The 15164-nt window shown below is 28.4% G+C and overlaps 8 protein-coding genes across 8 annotated transcripts; 3 read left to right on the top strand and 5 right to left on the bottom strand.

Annotated features, from left to right (window-relative positions):
* Positions 1 to 88: 88 nt before the first annotated feature.
* BX663DRAFT_19196 (uncharacterized protein) lies at positions 89 to 802 on the bottom strand. Its single transcript, XM_051521713.1, has 3 exons — positions 513 to 802; positions 331 to 435; positions 89 to 271 (listed from the first exon to the last, which is right to left on the bottom strand). The coding sequence occupies exons 1-3, from the start codon at positions 709 to 711 to the stop codon at positions 243 to 245; spliced, it is 333 nt and encodes a 110-aa protein (XP_051388048.1). The 5' UTR covers positions 712 to 802; the 3' UTR covers positions 89 to 242.
* On the top strand, positions 789 to 3262 carry BX663DRAFT_464577 (uncharacterized protein). Its single transcript, XM_051524021.1, has 7 exons — positions 789 to 1170; positions 1309 to 1419; positions 1554 to 1608; positions 1665 to 1735; positions 1820 to 1911; positions 1983 to 2606; positions 2678 to 3262. The coding sequence occupies exons 1-7, from the start codon at positions 894 to 896 to the stop codon at positions 2786 to 2788; spliced, it is 1341 nt and encodes a 446-aa protein (XP_051388047.1). The 5' UTR covers positions 789 to 893; the 3' UTR covers positions 2789 to 3262.
* A 210-nt stretch (positions 3263 to 3472) lies between these two features.
* BX663DRAFT_492848 (uncharacterized protein) lies at positions 3473 to 4919 on the bottom strand. The gene is made up of 7 exons (XM_051525278.1): positions 4884 to 4919; positions 4752 to 4821; positions 4636 to 4687; positions 4485 to 4570; positions 4142 to 4393; positions 3831 to 4045; positions 3473 to 3736 (listed from the first exon to the last, which is right to left on the bottom strand). The coding sequence occupies exons 1-7, from the start codon at positions 4905 to 4907 to the stop codon at positions 3650 to 3652; spliced, it is 786 nt and encodes a 261-aa protein (XP_051388046.1). The 5' UTR covers positions 4908 to 4919; the 3' UTR covers positions 3473 to 3649.
* An 837-nt stretch (positions 4920 to 5756) lies between these two features.
* Positions 5757 to 7243, top strand: BX663DRAFT_446147 (kinase-like domain-containing protein). The gene is made up of 5 exons (XM_051523680.1): positions 5757 to 5901; positions 5979 to 6112; positions 6200 to 6379; positions 6441 to 6559; positions 6634 to 7243. Exons 1-5 carry the CDS (start codon positions 5802 to 5804, stop codon positions 7196 to 7198), a joined length of 1098 nt encoding a protein of 365 aa, XP_051388045.1. The 5' UTR covers positions 5757 to 5801; the 3' UTR covers positions 7199 to 7243.
* Positions 7244 to 7705: 462 nt separating this feature from the next.
* On the top strand, positions 7706 to 8778 carry BX663DRAFT_492836 (Stc1 domain-containing protein). Its single transcript, XM_051525277.1, has 5 exons — positions 7706 to 7886; positions 7969 to 8015; positions 8113 to 8167; positions 8240 to 8367; positions 8428 to 8778. Exons 1-5 carry the CDS (start codon positions 7814 to 7816, stop codon positions 8548 to 8550), a joined length of 426 nt encoding a protein of 141 aa, XP_051388044.1. The 5' UTR covers positions 7706 to 7813; the 3' UTR covers positions 8551 to 8778.
* BX663DRAFT_18933 (uncharacterized protein) lies at positions 8574 to 9791 on the bottom strand. Its single transcript, XM_051521706.1, has one exon. It carries the CDS (start codon positions 9701 to 9703, stop codon positions 8831 to 8833), a length of 873 nt encoding a protein of 290 aa, XP_051388043.1. The 5' UTR covers positions 9704 to 9791; the 3' UTR covers positions 8574 to 8830.
* Positions 9792 to 9862: 71 nt separating this feature from the next.
* On the bottom strand, positions 9863 to 11531 carry BX663DRAFT_492832 (uncharacterized protein). The gene is made up of 6 exons (XM_051525276.1): positions 11203 to 11531; positions 11064 to 11143; positions 10882 to 11004; positions 10628 to 10786; positions 10452 to 10539; positions 9863 to 10384 (listed from the first exon to the last, which is right to left on the bottom strand). The coding sequence occupies exons 1-6, from the start codon at positions 11513 to 11515 to the stop codon at positions 10230 to 10232; spliced, it is 918 nt and encodes a 305-aa protein (XP_051388042.1). The 5' UTR covers positions 11516 to 11531; the 3' UTR covers positions 9863 to 10229.
* Positions 11532 to 12039: 508 nt separating this feature from the next.
* BX663DRAFT_492830 (uncharacterized protein) lies at positions 12040 to 14388 on the bottom strand. Its single transcript, XM_051525275.1, has 6 exons — positions 13820 to 14388; positions 13353 to 13758; positions 13036 to 13285; positions 12763 to 12955; positions 12485 to 12689; positions 12040 to 12402 (listed from the first exon to the last, which is right to left on the bottom strand). The coding sequence occupies exons 1-6, from the start codon at positions 14368 to 14370 to the stop codon at positions 12085 to 12087; spliced, it is 1923 nt and encodes a 640-aa protein (XP_051388041.1). The 5' UTR covers positions 14371 to 14388; the 3' UTR covers positions 12040 to 12084.
* Between the last annotated feature and the right edge of the window lie 776 nt (positions 14389 to 15164).

Below are 15164 nucleotides of genomic sequence, written 5' to 3'. Positions count from 1 at the left end.
ATTAATTCCTCTTTATTATTATGTACACTTTTTATGCCCCCCTTTTTTTTTTCTTTATGTTAATGTTCTAAAAATAATAATATCGTTATTAATCCGTATCATCGGCTTCTTCATTTTTATCATCTTTTTTCTCTTGTTCTTCTTTATTCTCCTCTTTTTTGATGATTTTTTATTCTTATTACGTCTTTGACGCTTTGCTCTTTTCTTTGCTGTACGTTCCTCATCTTCCTCTCGAAGTCGCCTTAATCTTTCACTATACTCTCTATCTTCTCTTTCCTTTTTTTTGGTTTTTAATTAAAAGCTTCTTTATTTTATATTAGATCCTTATACTTACTTTTCTTTCTTCATCTTCCATGAGCTTTATTCGAGTAAATTCACGTCTTCTTTGTGCTCTATAAACATGGAAATCACCACTACCAGCACCGGCACTTGAACCTAGAAATGTATATACAAGTAAGTGACACTGCATTCTTTTCGTCACTTTTTTTTTACCGATTATCATTCAAATTTACCTGATACATTGCGTACGAAATCTTTAGGAGGTGGAAGAGCAGTTCTGGGTTGTTGTCTTTCAGGAATGTGAACAGGCTTGTCGATCTTTTCAAACAACTTGTTTAATCTCTCTTGTTGTTCTTCTAAAGGAGTTAGATTATGTCTATTCCTTTTTGGTAATGACTCTGTCTTTTCATTTTGAGCTGCTGCGCTTGACATTATGTTAATTTTCCTAATTGTTGGAAAATGAAATAAAAAATAAAATAAAAGAGAGAGAGAGAAAAAAAAAAAGTTGCTTGCAAATGTAATTATTTAGCCCAATCAAATTCAATCTTTTAGAAAATAGCCAACAACTTTAATTTGGTTTTTTGGTTTAAAAAAAAAAATATTATTATTACAAAATGTCCTCCATCTCTTTATATGAAAAGAACTCGGAATTAACAACACGATATAGATATACAATACCAGTTCCAGTATCAACTACAACTGCACTTCATTATCGACAGTTCAAGAAATCAACAAGTGTAGCATCAACACTGGGTTCAATACCAGAAACAAGTGATCTTTTAAAAATGAAAGCTGATGTAGAGTCTTTACTTCCCTTATCAGAAAGAAGGATTCGACATTTGCAACGAGATCTTTCTTTTATTAGAAAGAATGTAAAAATGAAAGAGTCAAGTAAACATATAATATAAATAAATATGAATTTAGCAATACAAACATGGCATATATATATATACATATACATGTATATATTTATTCAACACGATTATATGACTTATTTTATGTTCTCTCTATAAATTTGTTCATATAAAGATGAAGATGAGCAAGAACAATTAGATAAACAGAACCAATCATCAAAAAAAGTAGGGAAAAGTAAACTTCCTGCAACACTGGATAAGATGCTTGTCAAGAAAGAAACTATAGGTATTTTATTTTATTTTATTTTCTTAAAAAAAAAAGAAAAAAAAGGGGGTGTATATGTTTAGTTTAGTTTAGTTTTTTTTTTTTTTTGGATATTACATTGACTTTATTATAAATATGCATCTATTCTTTTCTAGATGAATCTTCTAACACGTTACATTCTCATAACAAAGGTCAGATGGAAAGACAGCTGTAAGTTTTCTATTTTATATATATGTTTCATGTATTTAACTTGTTTTTCTTTTTAGTGCATTAGAAGTTCTACGAAGAAAAAGAAGAAGAGACGAAGACAGTAATGGAGGAATCCAAAAAACAAAAAGTAATATAAAAATGTAATTTGCATACATGTTGAATTAATTCCTTTTCTTTTTTTTATATATATATATAAATATATATACAATAGACATGCCACCTTATGCAGTAACAAAAGCTAAGAAAACAGAGGATACAGCAGCAGCAACGACTTCAACAAAAATACATTCAAAAACAGGTCAGGTAAATTCGTTTGATAAATTATTATTATTCATTTAAAAAAGAAAAAAAAAAATCTTTAACCATGTTCATAGAATTCACATACGAAAAAGAAAAAGTCGGTTGTCGAACAAAATAGCTTAAAACAACGATCAACTGCAGCTACTCATCAAGAAATTGATTTCGTTCGTGTAAAACCAAAAGATCAGATTCCCATCTTAACTTTTTGGTCAAGCCTTGATCCCCATTTTCGTCCATTAGCAGAAGAGGATCGACAGTTTTTATTAGCAAGTGAAGAAGACGAACAATTTTACAAGATACCACCTTTAGGTCGACATTATGCAGATGTCTGGTCAGAGAATGAATCAGTATCAACACTGATAAATCCAACCCGACTCGGCAATCGTTCTGCATTAAAGCATAAATACCTTGGATTGGATCAGTCGTTCGTAAAGGAGCATTTATTTTGTGAAAATATAAGTTGTGGACAGCTTACAGAACGTTTGTTGAGTAGTTTAGTAACAGAGCCTTGTCATGATGAAGAAATTACTGACTTGGAAGATGAGATTAATGATTATGATGAGCATGAGTCTGATTTAACTATGGAAAAAAACTATAAAAATAGTCAATTATATGCAACGCCATCAGAAGATGTTGTTAAGTTTGAAGAAAACTTGAAAAGAGAATTACGTTATGTTGGATTGTTTGGTGAAGATGATGTAATTAGAATATATAAGAATAAAAAAAAAAAAAAAGAGAAAGATTTATTTATACATTATACATATAATAGGTGGATTGGGATTCAAAAGAAGATGATGAAATTTGTGTAGAATTAAGATCAACTATAAAAGAGTTAAAGGAACAATTTGCAGTGAATGAATTTCGAAAAAAAGATTATTAAACGTGGTCGATAATCAGCTTCAATATGAACAATATAGACATGTATTAGATAATTTAGATTCACAAGTAGAGCAATGTTACTTGAAAAGATTTGTAAATAACGGAGAACTTTTTTTTTTTCCTATTAAAAAAGAAAAAAAAAAGCTAACAAATATGCTTATTTTAGAGGACGCAAAAATCCAAGAAAAGAAAGAATATTTCTTCTTCGAAAATAGTCTTGTCAGAAAATGCGATACATACAATAAATAAAAGAAAGGCTTGGATAGATGCATTAGAAGGTATATTTAAGGATAAAAATCTTATTATGCCATCCCATTCGATATATACAGAAGATAAAGAAGAAGAATGATAAATGTATGTATTATACCGACAATTCAACATACACACGCACGCACTCACTCACTCACTCACTCAGAAAGACTTTTTCTTATAAATTGTTATTTGTAATTTTATTTAATAAATACTTGATATGTATCCTATATAAAGTTCAAAATTGTAAATAAACAAGTATATGCATATCATTTACTATAACCCAGCTTTAGTAGCTTAGCTTAGCCTATTTTTTTTTTTTTGTTTTTTTTTTGTTTTTTTTTGTTTTTTTTTTTTTTTTTTTTTTTTTTTTTTTTTTTTTTTTTTTTTTTTTTTTTTTTTTTTTTTTTTTACATGCAGAATAGATAATTTAGGATGACGGTACCTATAGAAGGATGTTTCTGCCGAGAAAAAATAATAATAATCTACTATACAATAGCATATAGCTTAGAGTATTAATAAGAGAGGAGTAAACTTTATTTTATTTATTTTCATACAAATATATGGCATATTTAAGTTATGATTATATTAATAAGGAGCAATAGACATGTATTTACTGAACAGTATCAGCAGTTGCTTTTTTAGCTTCAGTGGTATCATTATCAGTAGTAGTAGAAGTCTGATGAGCTAATTTTTCACCCTATATGTTATATCATAGTTGATTAGGATCACATGTACACACACGCATATATTTATATACATACATACATATATGTATCTATTTATATATTTACCTGAATTCTTTTAGCTTCATAATGAACAGCAGCAATTTGGGCAAGCGTTTGTTGAGCAAGATCTTGAACCTTTTGTCCAGTAGGTGTTTGAAGTGCGGCTTGTGCTGTCGTTTGAGCTGTGTGGGCTGCATTTGAAACCTTTTCACCAATTTTATATTTTTGATCAATATTAACTGCTTTATCCCAAATACGATACTTTTCATCAAATTGCTTAACTAATTATAATAATATGTGTGAAAAAAAAGTAGATATGACGTGAGACATTGATAATAGTTTAAATAGTATTCTTATTCTTATTTTGGTTAACATACCATTTGTTTGAATTGTATTGAAAAAGTTAGTTAAACGAGAAGTCAAATTATATTTATGGTCATATTCAAGACCTTTAGCAACGACATGATCTTGAAGCATATAACCATTTGCTAAGATTTCAGCAGCAATATGAGACTTTGGTTTTGTTTCTTGAGTTTCTTGTTGTTGGTCAGATGAGTCAGTAGTCGTTTCATTTGATGTGGGGACATCAAAGTAAGATTGAGCAGTAATATAACTGTCACCAATTAAAGCTATATCACCCAGGAAAAAGAAAAAGAAAAAAAAAAGTTACACATATAATTCTTATTTATTTTCACCAAGCCCCTGATCATATTACTTTACCATTGCTTAAAAGAACAGCAGTCTTTGCAGCAGATTCACGTTCAAAATGAATTAGAGCAATTTGATGTTTCTCGTCGTCTTCATCACTAATTTAATAATAATAAACTTATAAGTCCTTATACTTTCCTGTACGCATACATATGTACTTTACACTTTCATTTCAAATTCTTTAATTTTACCACAAAACAAAAAGAAATCTTTGACTAAAATATGAAACGTTTGTTAAAAAGCAATTGAGAAAAAAAAAAGAATTTATATATATTTTACCTGTCTTTTCAGTTGATTGTAAAGAGATATTCTTTACAAGAACATAGTTTGGAGATGGGGTTTGAGAAGTCTATTTGTGATATATTTATAAAGTAAGTAAAATAAATATATTTACACATGATAAATACTTACTAAAATATTCCAATTATTTGTCATTTTTATTTTCTTTGTAATAATAAAAGAAAGAAAGAAAGAAAGAAAAAGAAAAAGTACGATTTCTTTATTTATTTCTTTATTAAAGTTAATTTTCATGTGATTGTGTGTTGAAACTTATTTTATTGCTTATTTAAATAAAACTGGCAATAAATATTATGATTGTTATTAGGTCCATAAACATACACAAGACATATTGTTACATGCTCGAACTACTGCTGTCTAAATATCTTCTTTTTGTGCGAGTGGGTTGTGTTATTTATCTTGCATGTTTACTGTTATAATGAATTACACTACTACTACTACTACATGACGTAAAAATTTAAGCATAATAATCAATTGTCCCCGAAAAAAAAAAAAAGATATTTTTCTTACGTTTTATGAAATTTATAATAAGGTTCGCGAAATCTAAATTTAGCAATAAAAAGTATACATGTGTATTATTTTGATCTTTGGAATAAAGTCTTTTTATTCATTTGGCCTTATTGTTATAAGAAGCTCTTCTTGATAAAAGTCATCTTTTTATTTTATTTAATATATTTTTGTATATATTTGCTTCAAGTATACTTCTTTCGCCTTTTAAATAATAGTTTAGAAGAATATGCTAAGAGACAAGTTCAAAGCTATAGGATATAATAAAATATCACCTATGTAAAATAGACAGAGGAGAGCTGAAAGTAATAGAATCATTATCTTGATAACAGCCCTCATTCTTTGGTGGCATGTTCTATTATACCCTAAAAAAAAAGGGGGAGGAGGTGACTACAATAAATACATAGGTAGTTATCAGACTGAGTTTATAAGGAAATTATTTTATAAAATAAGCATTTTCAAGAGTCCTTTTTTTTTTCTCTCCTTTTTTTTTTAAAAAAAAAAATAAGGAATAATACATTTATAATGGATTCCGACGATGCAGAAGAATATAATACACACGCTGAAAAGAAATATGTAAAGGATGCCAAGGTGGGTGAAGGTACCTATGCTGTTGTGTATAGAGGTAAGTTTCATTAGTTTTTTTTTTTTTTGTTTTTTTTCATTTCTCCAAAACTATTATATTCATTAATCTTTGTTTAGGTACATGTGTACAAACTGGACAAAAAGTAGCTATTAAAAAAATCAAAATGGGACAATTTAAAGATGGTCTAGATTTAACTGCAATTCGTGAAGTAAAATATCTTCAAGAACTACGCCATCCTAATGTGATTGAGGTAATGAATAAAATAGAATAAAATAACTGAATTTTGTTTTTTGTTTTTTTTTTTAAATAAATAAAAAATCTTGCATCTTTCTTGTAGTTAATAGATGTCTTTTCACATAAAACCAACTTAAATTTAGTATTAGAATATCTTGAGTCAGACTTAGAACAAGTGATAAAGGATAAAAGTATATTATTTATGCCAGCAGATATTAAATCTTGGATGTTGATGATGTTGAGAGGCCTTGATCATTGTCATCGTCATTTTATTTTGCATAGAGTAATATATTTCAGTTTCTTTAAATGGAATAATATGTAAATTAATTATATGCTATAATTAGGATATGAAGCCAAATAACTTGCTAATAACAGATAATGGAGTACTTAAAATTGCAGATTTTGGTTTAGCAAGAGATTGGGGAGATCCAGGAAGACAGATGACATCCCAAGTTGTAACAAGGTATATAAAGACTATGATTGCATACATCTATCTATAGTACTAAAAAGAGAAAAAAAATGGATATCTCTCTTTAGATGGTATCGTTCACCTGAATTATTATTTGGAGCTAAAGAATATTCATATGCAGTAGATATATGGGCAGTAGGATGTATATTTGCAGAGCTTATGTTAAGAACTCCTTATGTCGCAGGTGATTCAGATATGGATCAATTAACCAAAATATTTCATGCACTTGGTACACCAACAGAAGTAGATTGGCCAGGAATGAGTACATTACCTGGTTATATGCCATTTAAACAATTTCCTAAAGTACCACTAAGACAATATTTTACAGCAGCAGGTACAGATGCCTTGAGTTTATTAGAGCAAATGCTAGTATTTGACCCAAATCGTCGTTGGACTGCCGAAGAATGTTTAGGTCATTCCTATTTTAGAAATTTACCTTTACCTACACCACCAGAAAAATTACCACAAACTCAAAAATCTACAACAATCAAGAAAGATCAACTTCTATCAGACTATGTAAATATGAATAACAAAAATCATTTAAAAAGAAAAATGATACAAGAACAGGGAGGAGAGAATAGTCATATAGATGATACAAAGACTGTATCAAAAAAACTGAATTCTGTAGCTTAATAAACTATTGTAAATAAATAGCTTTTATTTCAGATGAGATGGGTAGAAACAAGATGATTACTTTTATTATAAGAGGGAGTAGAGGGGAGGGTAAATCGTTATTATACAATTACAAGGAAATAACCGCTCATCATATCTAATATTTAAAAGAAGGTACATTTACCTAAAGTTTAATCTTGGTCTGAAAACAAAGAATAATGTAATGTAAACAAGCAGAAACATGATTAATTTATTATAAGCCAACATTATGTTTAAACAAGCTTTTTTTTTTTTAATATACGACATTGATTATAAATTAGAAAAAAAAAAAAAGATTGATCATACGAAAGAAAGCTTATTATTCTATAATCGAAATAGTAATAGATTAACATAAAAGTTTATATTGCGCGTAATAGAATGTTCATTATCAGAAAGATTCTATTTTTTTGTTTTTTGCCTCATAGAAAAACTATGTCAAAAAAAAAAAAAAAAAAAAAAAAAAAAAAAAAAAAAAAAAATCTAGCCGTCGTTTATTTTAATTTGTTTCATGTCAGTGAGTATAAAGGGGAAAACAAATAATTTTTTTTTATTATTTTTTCTCTCTCTTCTCTGTTAGTAAAAAAGGAAAAAAATAAAATGAGTCATCAAGGCCCTGCAGGTAGATTTAACAACTTTGTACAAAACATGAATAAGCCTTCTGGGCCTAATGGTAAATAAGATTCTTTTTTTTTTTTCCTTTTTTGATCTCTTTATTTTCTTTCCACTCATTTGATGTTCATTCGTGATTCTAGCTCAAATCCAACAATTAAAGACGTTGCGATGTGTATTTTGTAACATGGTGAAAAAAATAAAATAAAGAAATTAATGTGAATTATGAATTATGAACTAATTTTGAATGCATGTATATTTATTTATTATTTTGGTCACTTTAATAGGATAAACCTCTTGATGCCTTTTCTTCTACGCAAATTCAAAAAGCTACATATAATCGTAAGTTGTCAACAATTTAGACTTTTCTTTTCTTTTTATAATTCATACATTTTTTATTTTCTTTTCTTAAAGCTTATGCACCACCTTCTTATAACAACAAGAAAAAAACGATTAGATGCAAGAAGTGTACGCCAACACAAACGACCCATTTGACTTGTATGGTTTGTTCCAAGACCCAACCTTTAGACAAATTTGCAAAGGTAAAACTTAAAATAAAATACTGGAATAAAGAGCACACTATAAACCCTACTTTTATTTAGTCACAAAGAAAGAATGCTGAAAAGGCACGTTGTTTGAAGTGTATCAAGAAACGTGAAGAGGAAGATGTTTGGGCTTCTGATCCTGATACAGATAGTGAAGATGATTTTGAAGCTTATTTTTAATGATAACCCATCACGTTTTTTTTTCTTTATGAAGAATTATTCTATAAACATATTGTAAGGATATAAATGTATATGTGTGTATATATATGTATTTGTATATGTATATGTATATGTATATAGATATATATATATTCATATACATGTATACATATATACATATTTTTATACATATTTTTATATATTTTTATTTATACAGACATACATTAGTGGCAATAAATATTATACGTGTAAAAAATAAATTAATATATATATATATATATATACAATGTGTGTAATAATGCTATTTGCCACCTAGCCAACTAGTAGTTGTAGTTGATATTAAATGACTAGTATTAGAAGGTGAATGTGTTGATTTATAATAATAGTCTCTATTGATTCGAGTGTTGGTAATCTGATTCTCTGGAGAATAATGATGATGAGATAAGGAAGAATGTCTTTGTTGTTTATTGTTAGGTAATAATAGGGTATCAGTCATTGTCGATTCTTCTTGCTTATCATGATGTATTATTTGGTCAGACTTTTGATTTGAAGCAACAGAAAAGATACTTGAGAACCAAGATAAGGGTCTATTAGAAGACCTTCTCTTTAAAGAAAGAGAGGACGACTGTTGTTGTTGATGATGATTTGAACTGATTGCATCATCATGAATGGATAACTCTTGTTGATTCCCTTTCATTATTTCTTTCTCTACTCTCATTTTATTCTCTTCTACTTTCTTTACATATTCAACTTGAAAATCATTCATAGTCGTTTTCAACATACCAAGTTCCTTTAACATACTCTTTAATAATTCTAATAGAGGAAAGAAAGCTACCTTATCATCACGACTGAATAATTGCCTCTTATCGTTCATCCATAAGAATCGACTTTCAAGTGTATCTACATCCATAAGAATATTATCAATGATAGAATTGCTCATGCTACTTAATTCAGTAATGTCAAACGCTCTTTTTAACTTTCTATTTAATGCTCGAATATCTGATCCTCTTAATCTATCCAAAATTTGAGTTGCATGTTCCTGTAACAGACTATAAGGTGATTTTGTCATTTCAGAAGAGGCAATAGCTGTTAATTCTCCATCTTGTACAGTAATAATTGAAGAAGTAGAAGGAGATACTAAAATAAGGTCTTTTTGTTGATCAGATAAATTCATTTCACACTATATAAATAGATTAGATTAGATTAGATTGTGTTTTGTTTAATTTTTTTTTTTGATATAATATTATTTTTGAGCTATTATTACCAATCCATCATTTATAAAGTCATTACTATTTATTGTGGATGACAAAGTAGATATAGTATTAGTAGTAGTAGTAGTAGTAGTAGTAGTAGTATTAGTAGTAGTAGTAGCAGCAGTCGCTGTTATTTCCTTTGTTTTGTTTGAAGAAGAAGGGAAAAGATGTATTGTATTCGAACGTTTAGGAAGGGTATGTTTGATATCTTTTGATAATAATACGATAGACTTCTTTTCTTTAAACGATGTTGAACGTTCGTCATGCTCTTCTAGTTTATGAGTTAAAATCACGATTTCTTCTTTTGCTTCTGTTAATTGACTTTTATAATCTGAAAGATCTGATTTTAATTTTGTATTTGTGAATGAAAGTTCTTTAATCAAATGAATGAGGTCATTTATAGTATTATTTGATATCTACAAACACGTGTGAAAATAAAGAGATATGTCAAGCAAGTATAAAAATAAATAAGAATACCTTATTATTTATATCATCTATAACAGCTGTATTCTGTTTATAATTGTCACGATGATGGTTGATCGTTGTTGGTATACTTTTTTCTACTTCTTTTATTAATTGTTCATGGCAAAGATGTAAAGATTCTAATTGGATAATAATATGACTATTTTTAACTTGTTTTTTTTTTTACTTATTTTTTTTTTCACTTACCATACTTCATTTTTAATTTTTTGATTTTAGATTCTAACAAAACTTCATTCTTTCTACAAATAGTCAATTCTTGATTTGTATCTTTTAACTATAAAAGTAAAAAAAAAAAAAAAAAAAAAAAAAAAAAAAAAAAAAAAAATTAAGTTATAAGAATAAAAGTAGTTTTTATAATTTACCTTTGATGTTAGTAATTCTTCCCTTGATTCTGATTGTTTTACCATAAATTTAAATAGTCTTAATTTTTCAATTTCTTTCATTTTTAATTCAAGTTCTTTTGTAAGCTGATTACATTTTTCATTTGACATTTCCAAATCAGCTATTGTTTCATTTAATATCTTTTTTTCAGGTACAGCAAAATATATTATTGTAATATAAAATAATTTACTAAAAATATCAATTATGCGCATGATATATATATGATGAGTTTTACCTTTTTACCCTTTTGATATTCCCAAAGCCATTTATTCTTTTCTTTTAAAATTGTCTCTTTTTCATTTTCTACTTCATCTGATATTAGTTCAAGTCTTTGTATTTTTTCATGACATTCTTTTAACTAATAATAATCATCATCAATAATTATAAAATGAATGAATGAGCAAATAAATTACATACTTGTTCTTTTAAGTGGGCCTTTTGTTGATTAGACTCATTTATATACATTTCATGTTGATTAAGTAGACCTTGTCCAAGCTCTTTACATATACATATCAAGTTTATATACTTTAAAAATAATAGTTATCATCATTATTACCTGCAGCCAATCGAGTATCAGTTTCAAGTTTTTTTACAACACGATTGAAATAATCTAGACTTTCACAATCTTGTTTACCACAACAACGACATATCTCGAATAAACTATTATTTATAGAAGAAGAAGGTGATACTAATGAGGGTGAACAAGAAGATAATATGTTATTTATTTGATAATCGTCTATTGTTCCTTCTCCTATGAATGTAGTTGAATTAGTATCATGATAATCAAATACATTTGACCGAGATTCTAATTTAGAAGCTGATAATGATATTGTCATTTCACTTGACATTGCTAATTCATCATGTCTCATTTTTTTTTTTTTTTGAAATAATAAAATAAATAAATAAAAAATAAAATAAAAAATAAAAAAAGAACGAATAATTCTCGGCGGAGCTTAGGATTATGTATACACATATGTATATAATTAATTTAAAACTCCGATAGTCATGATGTTAGAACATCAGCACAACAGTTGAATTCTTAAGAGATTATAAACCAGGATAACATTGGACCTATTATATCATCTGTAAATATCCAGACGCTTTATTTACATAATAAGAGATGAACACTGTTTAATACAACACTTTACTTTCTTTTTTTTTAAAAAAAGAGAGAGAAAGATAGAGGAACATCTTTCATTCTTTCTTGACAGAATATTCTCGATGTATTGATTGTTCCATCATTATTTAGACTATCTTCTTGAACAGTATTTCATTATCTTTTTTTTTCATTTACCTTTGGATATAAATAAAATTTGATTTTTAAATTGTAATTGCTTCTAGTTTAATTCATATACATACATAGACTACTTTGATAGCAGGTTAATAACAGGGACTACTTTTATGAGTTATAATAATAGAATAATACTTTATTAATTAATTAAACAGTTGAAATATCTCTTCCCCAGATAGCACATTTGGTCCAATCTAAACTTAAATTCATACGTGTACGCATACTAACTTGTTCACTCCAATAAACACTACGCCAAAGATAGAGTGCCCAAAGACCACCTATTATTTGATAACCCCATTTAAAGTCGCCTACAGCTGTATTACCTAAATAAGCCAATGCACCCAGATGATTATAATGAAACTGTCCAACTAATCTTTCTGTACTCTCTTCATCATTCTTATTCTTAGATAATCTGTTTAAATAGTTAGCTAAATACTTTCCTTGCTGACTTGCTACTTGTGCCGTCTATGATTATTATATGAGTATTTATATAAACTACTTGATTATAATACTATTATAACACTTTTTTTTTTTTTTTTTTTTTTACAGCAGGTAAATGAGTTAATTTTTTATCAACATCTTCTAGCATCGTTTTCATTTCATCTACATCTAAAGAATCGTTTTTATCGACATCATAGTTTGAAAATAACCTTTCAAGATTCTTTAAATGTTCTCCTATTAATGGGAACCTTGAACGTAATTTTTCACAAATAATGAGAAATTCATGTAATTGAATCTTTCCATCCTTATTACTATGTGTATCTATTGTTAGTATCTATTTTATATATATATATATATATATATACATCTGCATATATACTTTACGTATCTGCTTCTTCAAATATGTCCATTAAATGCTCTAGTAAGTTTGGATTTTCAATTGTTGCACAATCACCTAATGCATAAATAGATTTATCTTCTACACCCGCTAAATGTAAATAGCCGTCTGTTGTTAATACACGTTTATGTGCCTGAGCTGATAATTTGTCTGTTAACTTTCTAGCAAATGAAGTCATAGCTAACCAATCAATATGATTATTATTTTTTTTTTAAAGAATTAGGTCAATTCAATTCAAATAGTCTCTTCTTAAACTTTACCAATACCAGTTGACCATAAACATAATCCATAAGGTAATTTTCTTGTCTGATCTTCTTCATCTGTCTTTAAACGATATACTACCTTTTCGTCATCGATACGAACAACTCGGGCATTTGTGATTACATCGACATGAGCACGTTGAAATCTTTTCTCTGCATATTCACTAATCTTACTATCAAATGTATTTAAAATATGATCTCTTGATTGTATAATATGAATGGATACTTCTTCTCGAATTAAACCTGGAAACTAGACAAGAAGAAGAAGAAAAAATGAATGAATATAAAGAGTATAAAGAGAAAGAGAGGTCACAAACCCATTTCACCAGGTCTTCATTGATCCAATCTGATAATTCAGCAGCAAACTCAACACCTGTAGGACCTCCACCGCAGATAACAAAGGATAATAACCGTCTACGTTCCTCAGGGGTAGTCGTCGGTAGACATGCCCTTTCGACATTTTCTGTCACTTTACGTCGTATATGAATAGCATCTCGAATGGTCTTTAACTGAACTGTATGTTGAAGACCTTCTATACCATGCGTTATACCGGTTGCTCCTACTGCTACTATTAATTTATCATAAGGGACATAAAAGTTGTCTTCACCGTTGATTCCCTTTATCTCTACCAATTTATGTTCAAGGTCGATATCTACAGCTTTGCCTTCCAAAAAATGAGCTTTAATTCGAGAAGCTATTTTACGAACAGATTCGATCAAGGATCTATTATATATATGTATGTGTCAATAACAGAGTCTAAAAATTCGGTTATCAATGACAATACCTTAATTCAAGTGTGCCAACTGTAGCACTAGGTAATAAGGGTGTAAACAAGAAATAATTGTTCTCACTAATAATTGTTACGTTATATTTATCCTTTTCTAAATTCTTTAAAACTGAGATAGCACCCCAACCTGAACCAAGTATAACAAGACGTGGTTTCTCCTCATCCTCCTCTGTTGTGACGGAGGTGATGGTATCATCCAGATAAAAGTCAGATATAGGGAGATTCTTAAGACCACCTCGTTTTGGATGAAGGGCAAGAGGAGGAACACGTTCATGAGCACCCAACATATCTTTTATAAATTGTTCTTGGTCTCGAAACAGATAATAAATTACACTACCTGAAAGACCTCCTGCTAACGTAGCATAGAAAAGCATCTTTGTTCTTGTTGCTCTTCCTTCCTTTTTTATTAAATTAGATCTGAAGAGGAATCGTCCTTTGCTACTTTCCTCCCCCTCTCTCCCAAAACTCCATTTCCCTCTTCTTTGACCATAAATAATAGATGTATTCAATCGTTGGCCTGCTTTCTTTAATAATGAACGCGACAACATGATTTAAAGAAAAAAAAAGATATAATAAAAAGGAAAGAAAAAAGAAAGAAAGAGAGAAAGATAATAAATAATAATAATAAAGAATAAAACGTCTTCATCATTACATCATAGTCTTTATATGTATATAAAATTAGATTTTTGTCTTTGTATTGCCACTTTGTTGTGTAATAATAAAATGGATATTAAAAGCCTGATTGTAGGAAAAGAAAAAAAAAAAAAAAAAAAAAGAGAGAGAGAGAAATAGCTTACGTAATATATACGTTGACCTATTTGCTCTTATAAAAATCTCTCTTCCTCTCCCCCCCTCTATTCTTCTGATAGGTACGATAAAATATTATTAGATCTGATAAATATATAGGTATAAATAATTTATTTTTTTTCTTCAAATATAAATATAAATATACATATATAAATATATTCAAGCACTATTCTTATTAAAAGATGTTGTACTTTTTGAGTTGCTTTTGAGATGGTGTATCCAGTAAGAGAGCACCTTGTCTTCTTTTATTTTTTGGGTGGTAAAGGATAAGGAGATGGCAAAGCAGGCTTGTCAGGTCTAATTTTAGGCATTTTTTTTTTTTGTATGATAGTATTGCTATCTAAAATACTTTTTTTTTTCTCTCTCTCCCCAACTTTCCTTCCTCCTATTTATACTTTATCCATCATATTGACAACTTTTTTTTTTTTTTTTTAATAATGAACATTGACAACTTGTCAACTGAACTTTATCGCTAAATTTAATTGGCTCAAATGTGATGGCGTTTCTTTGTTTGAAATTTTTCTTTCTTTGGCAG

Source organism: Cokeromyces recurvatus, assembly GCF_025118155.1.
Source record: "Cokeromyces recurvatus strain NRRL 2243 chromosome Unknown BX663scaffold_1, whole genome shotgun sequence".
Taxonomy (NCBI): domain Eukaryota; kingdom Fungi; phylum Mucoromycota; class Mucoromycetes; order Mucorales; family Mucoraceae; genus Cokeromyces; species Cokeromyces recurvatus.
The sequence above is the reverse complement of the archived record's forward strand: the minus strand, read 5'-3'. Positions and strand labels throughout refer to the sequence as shown.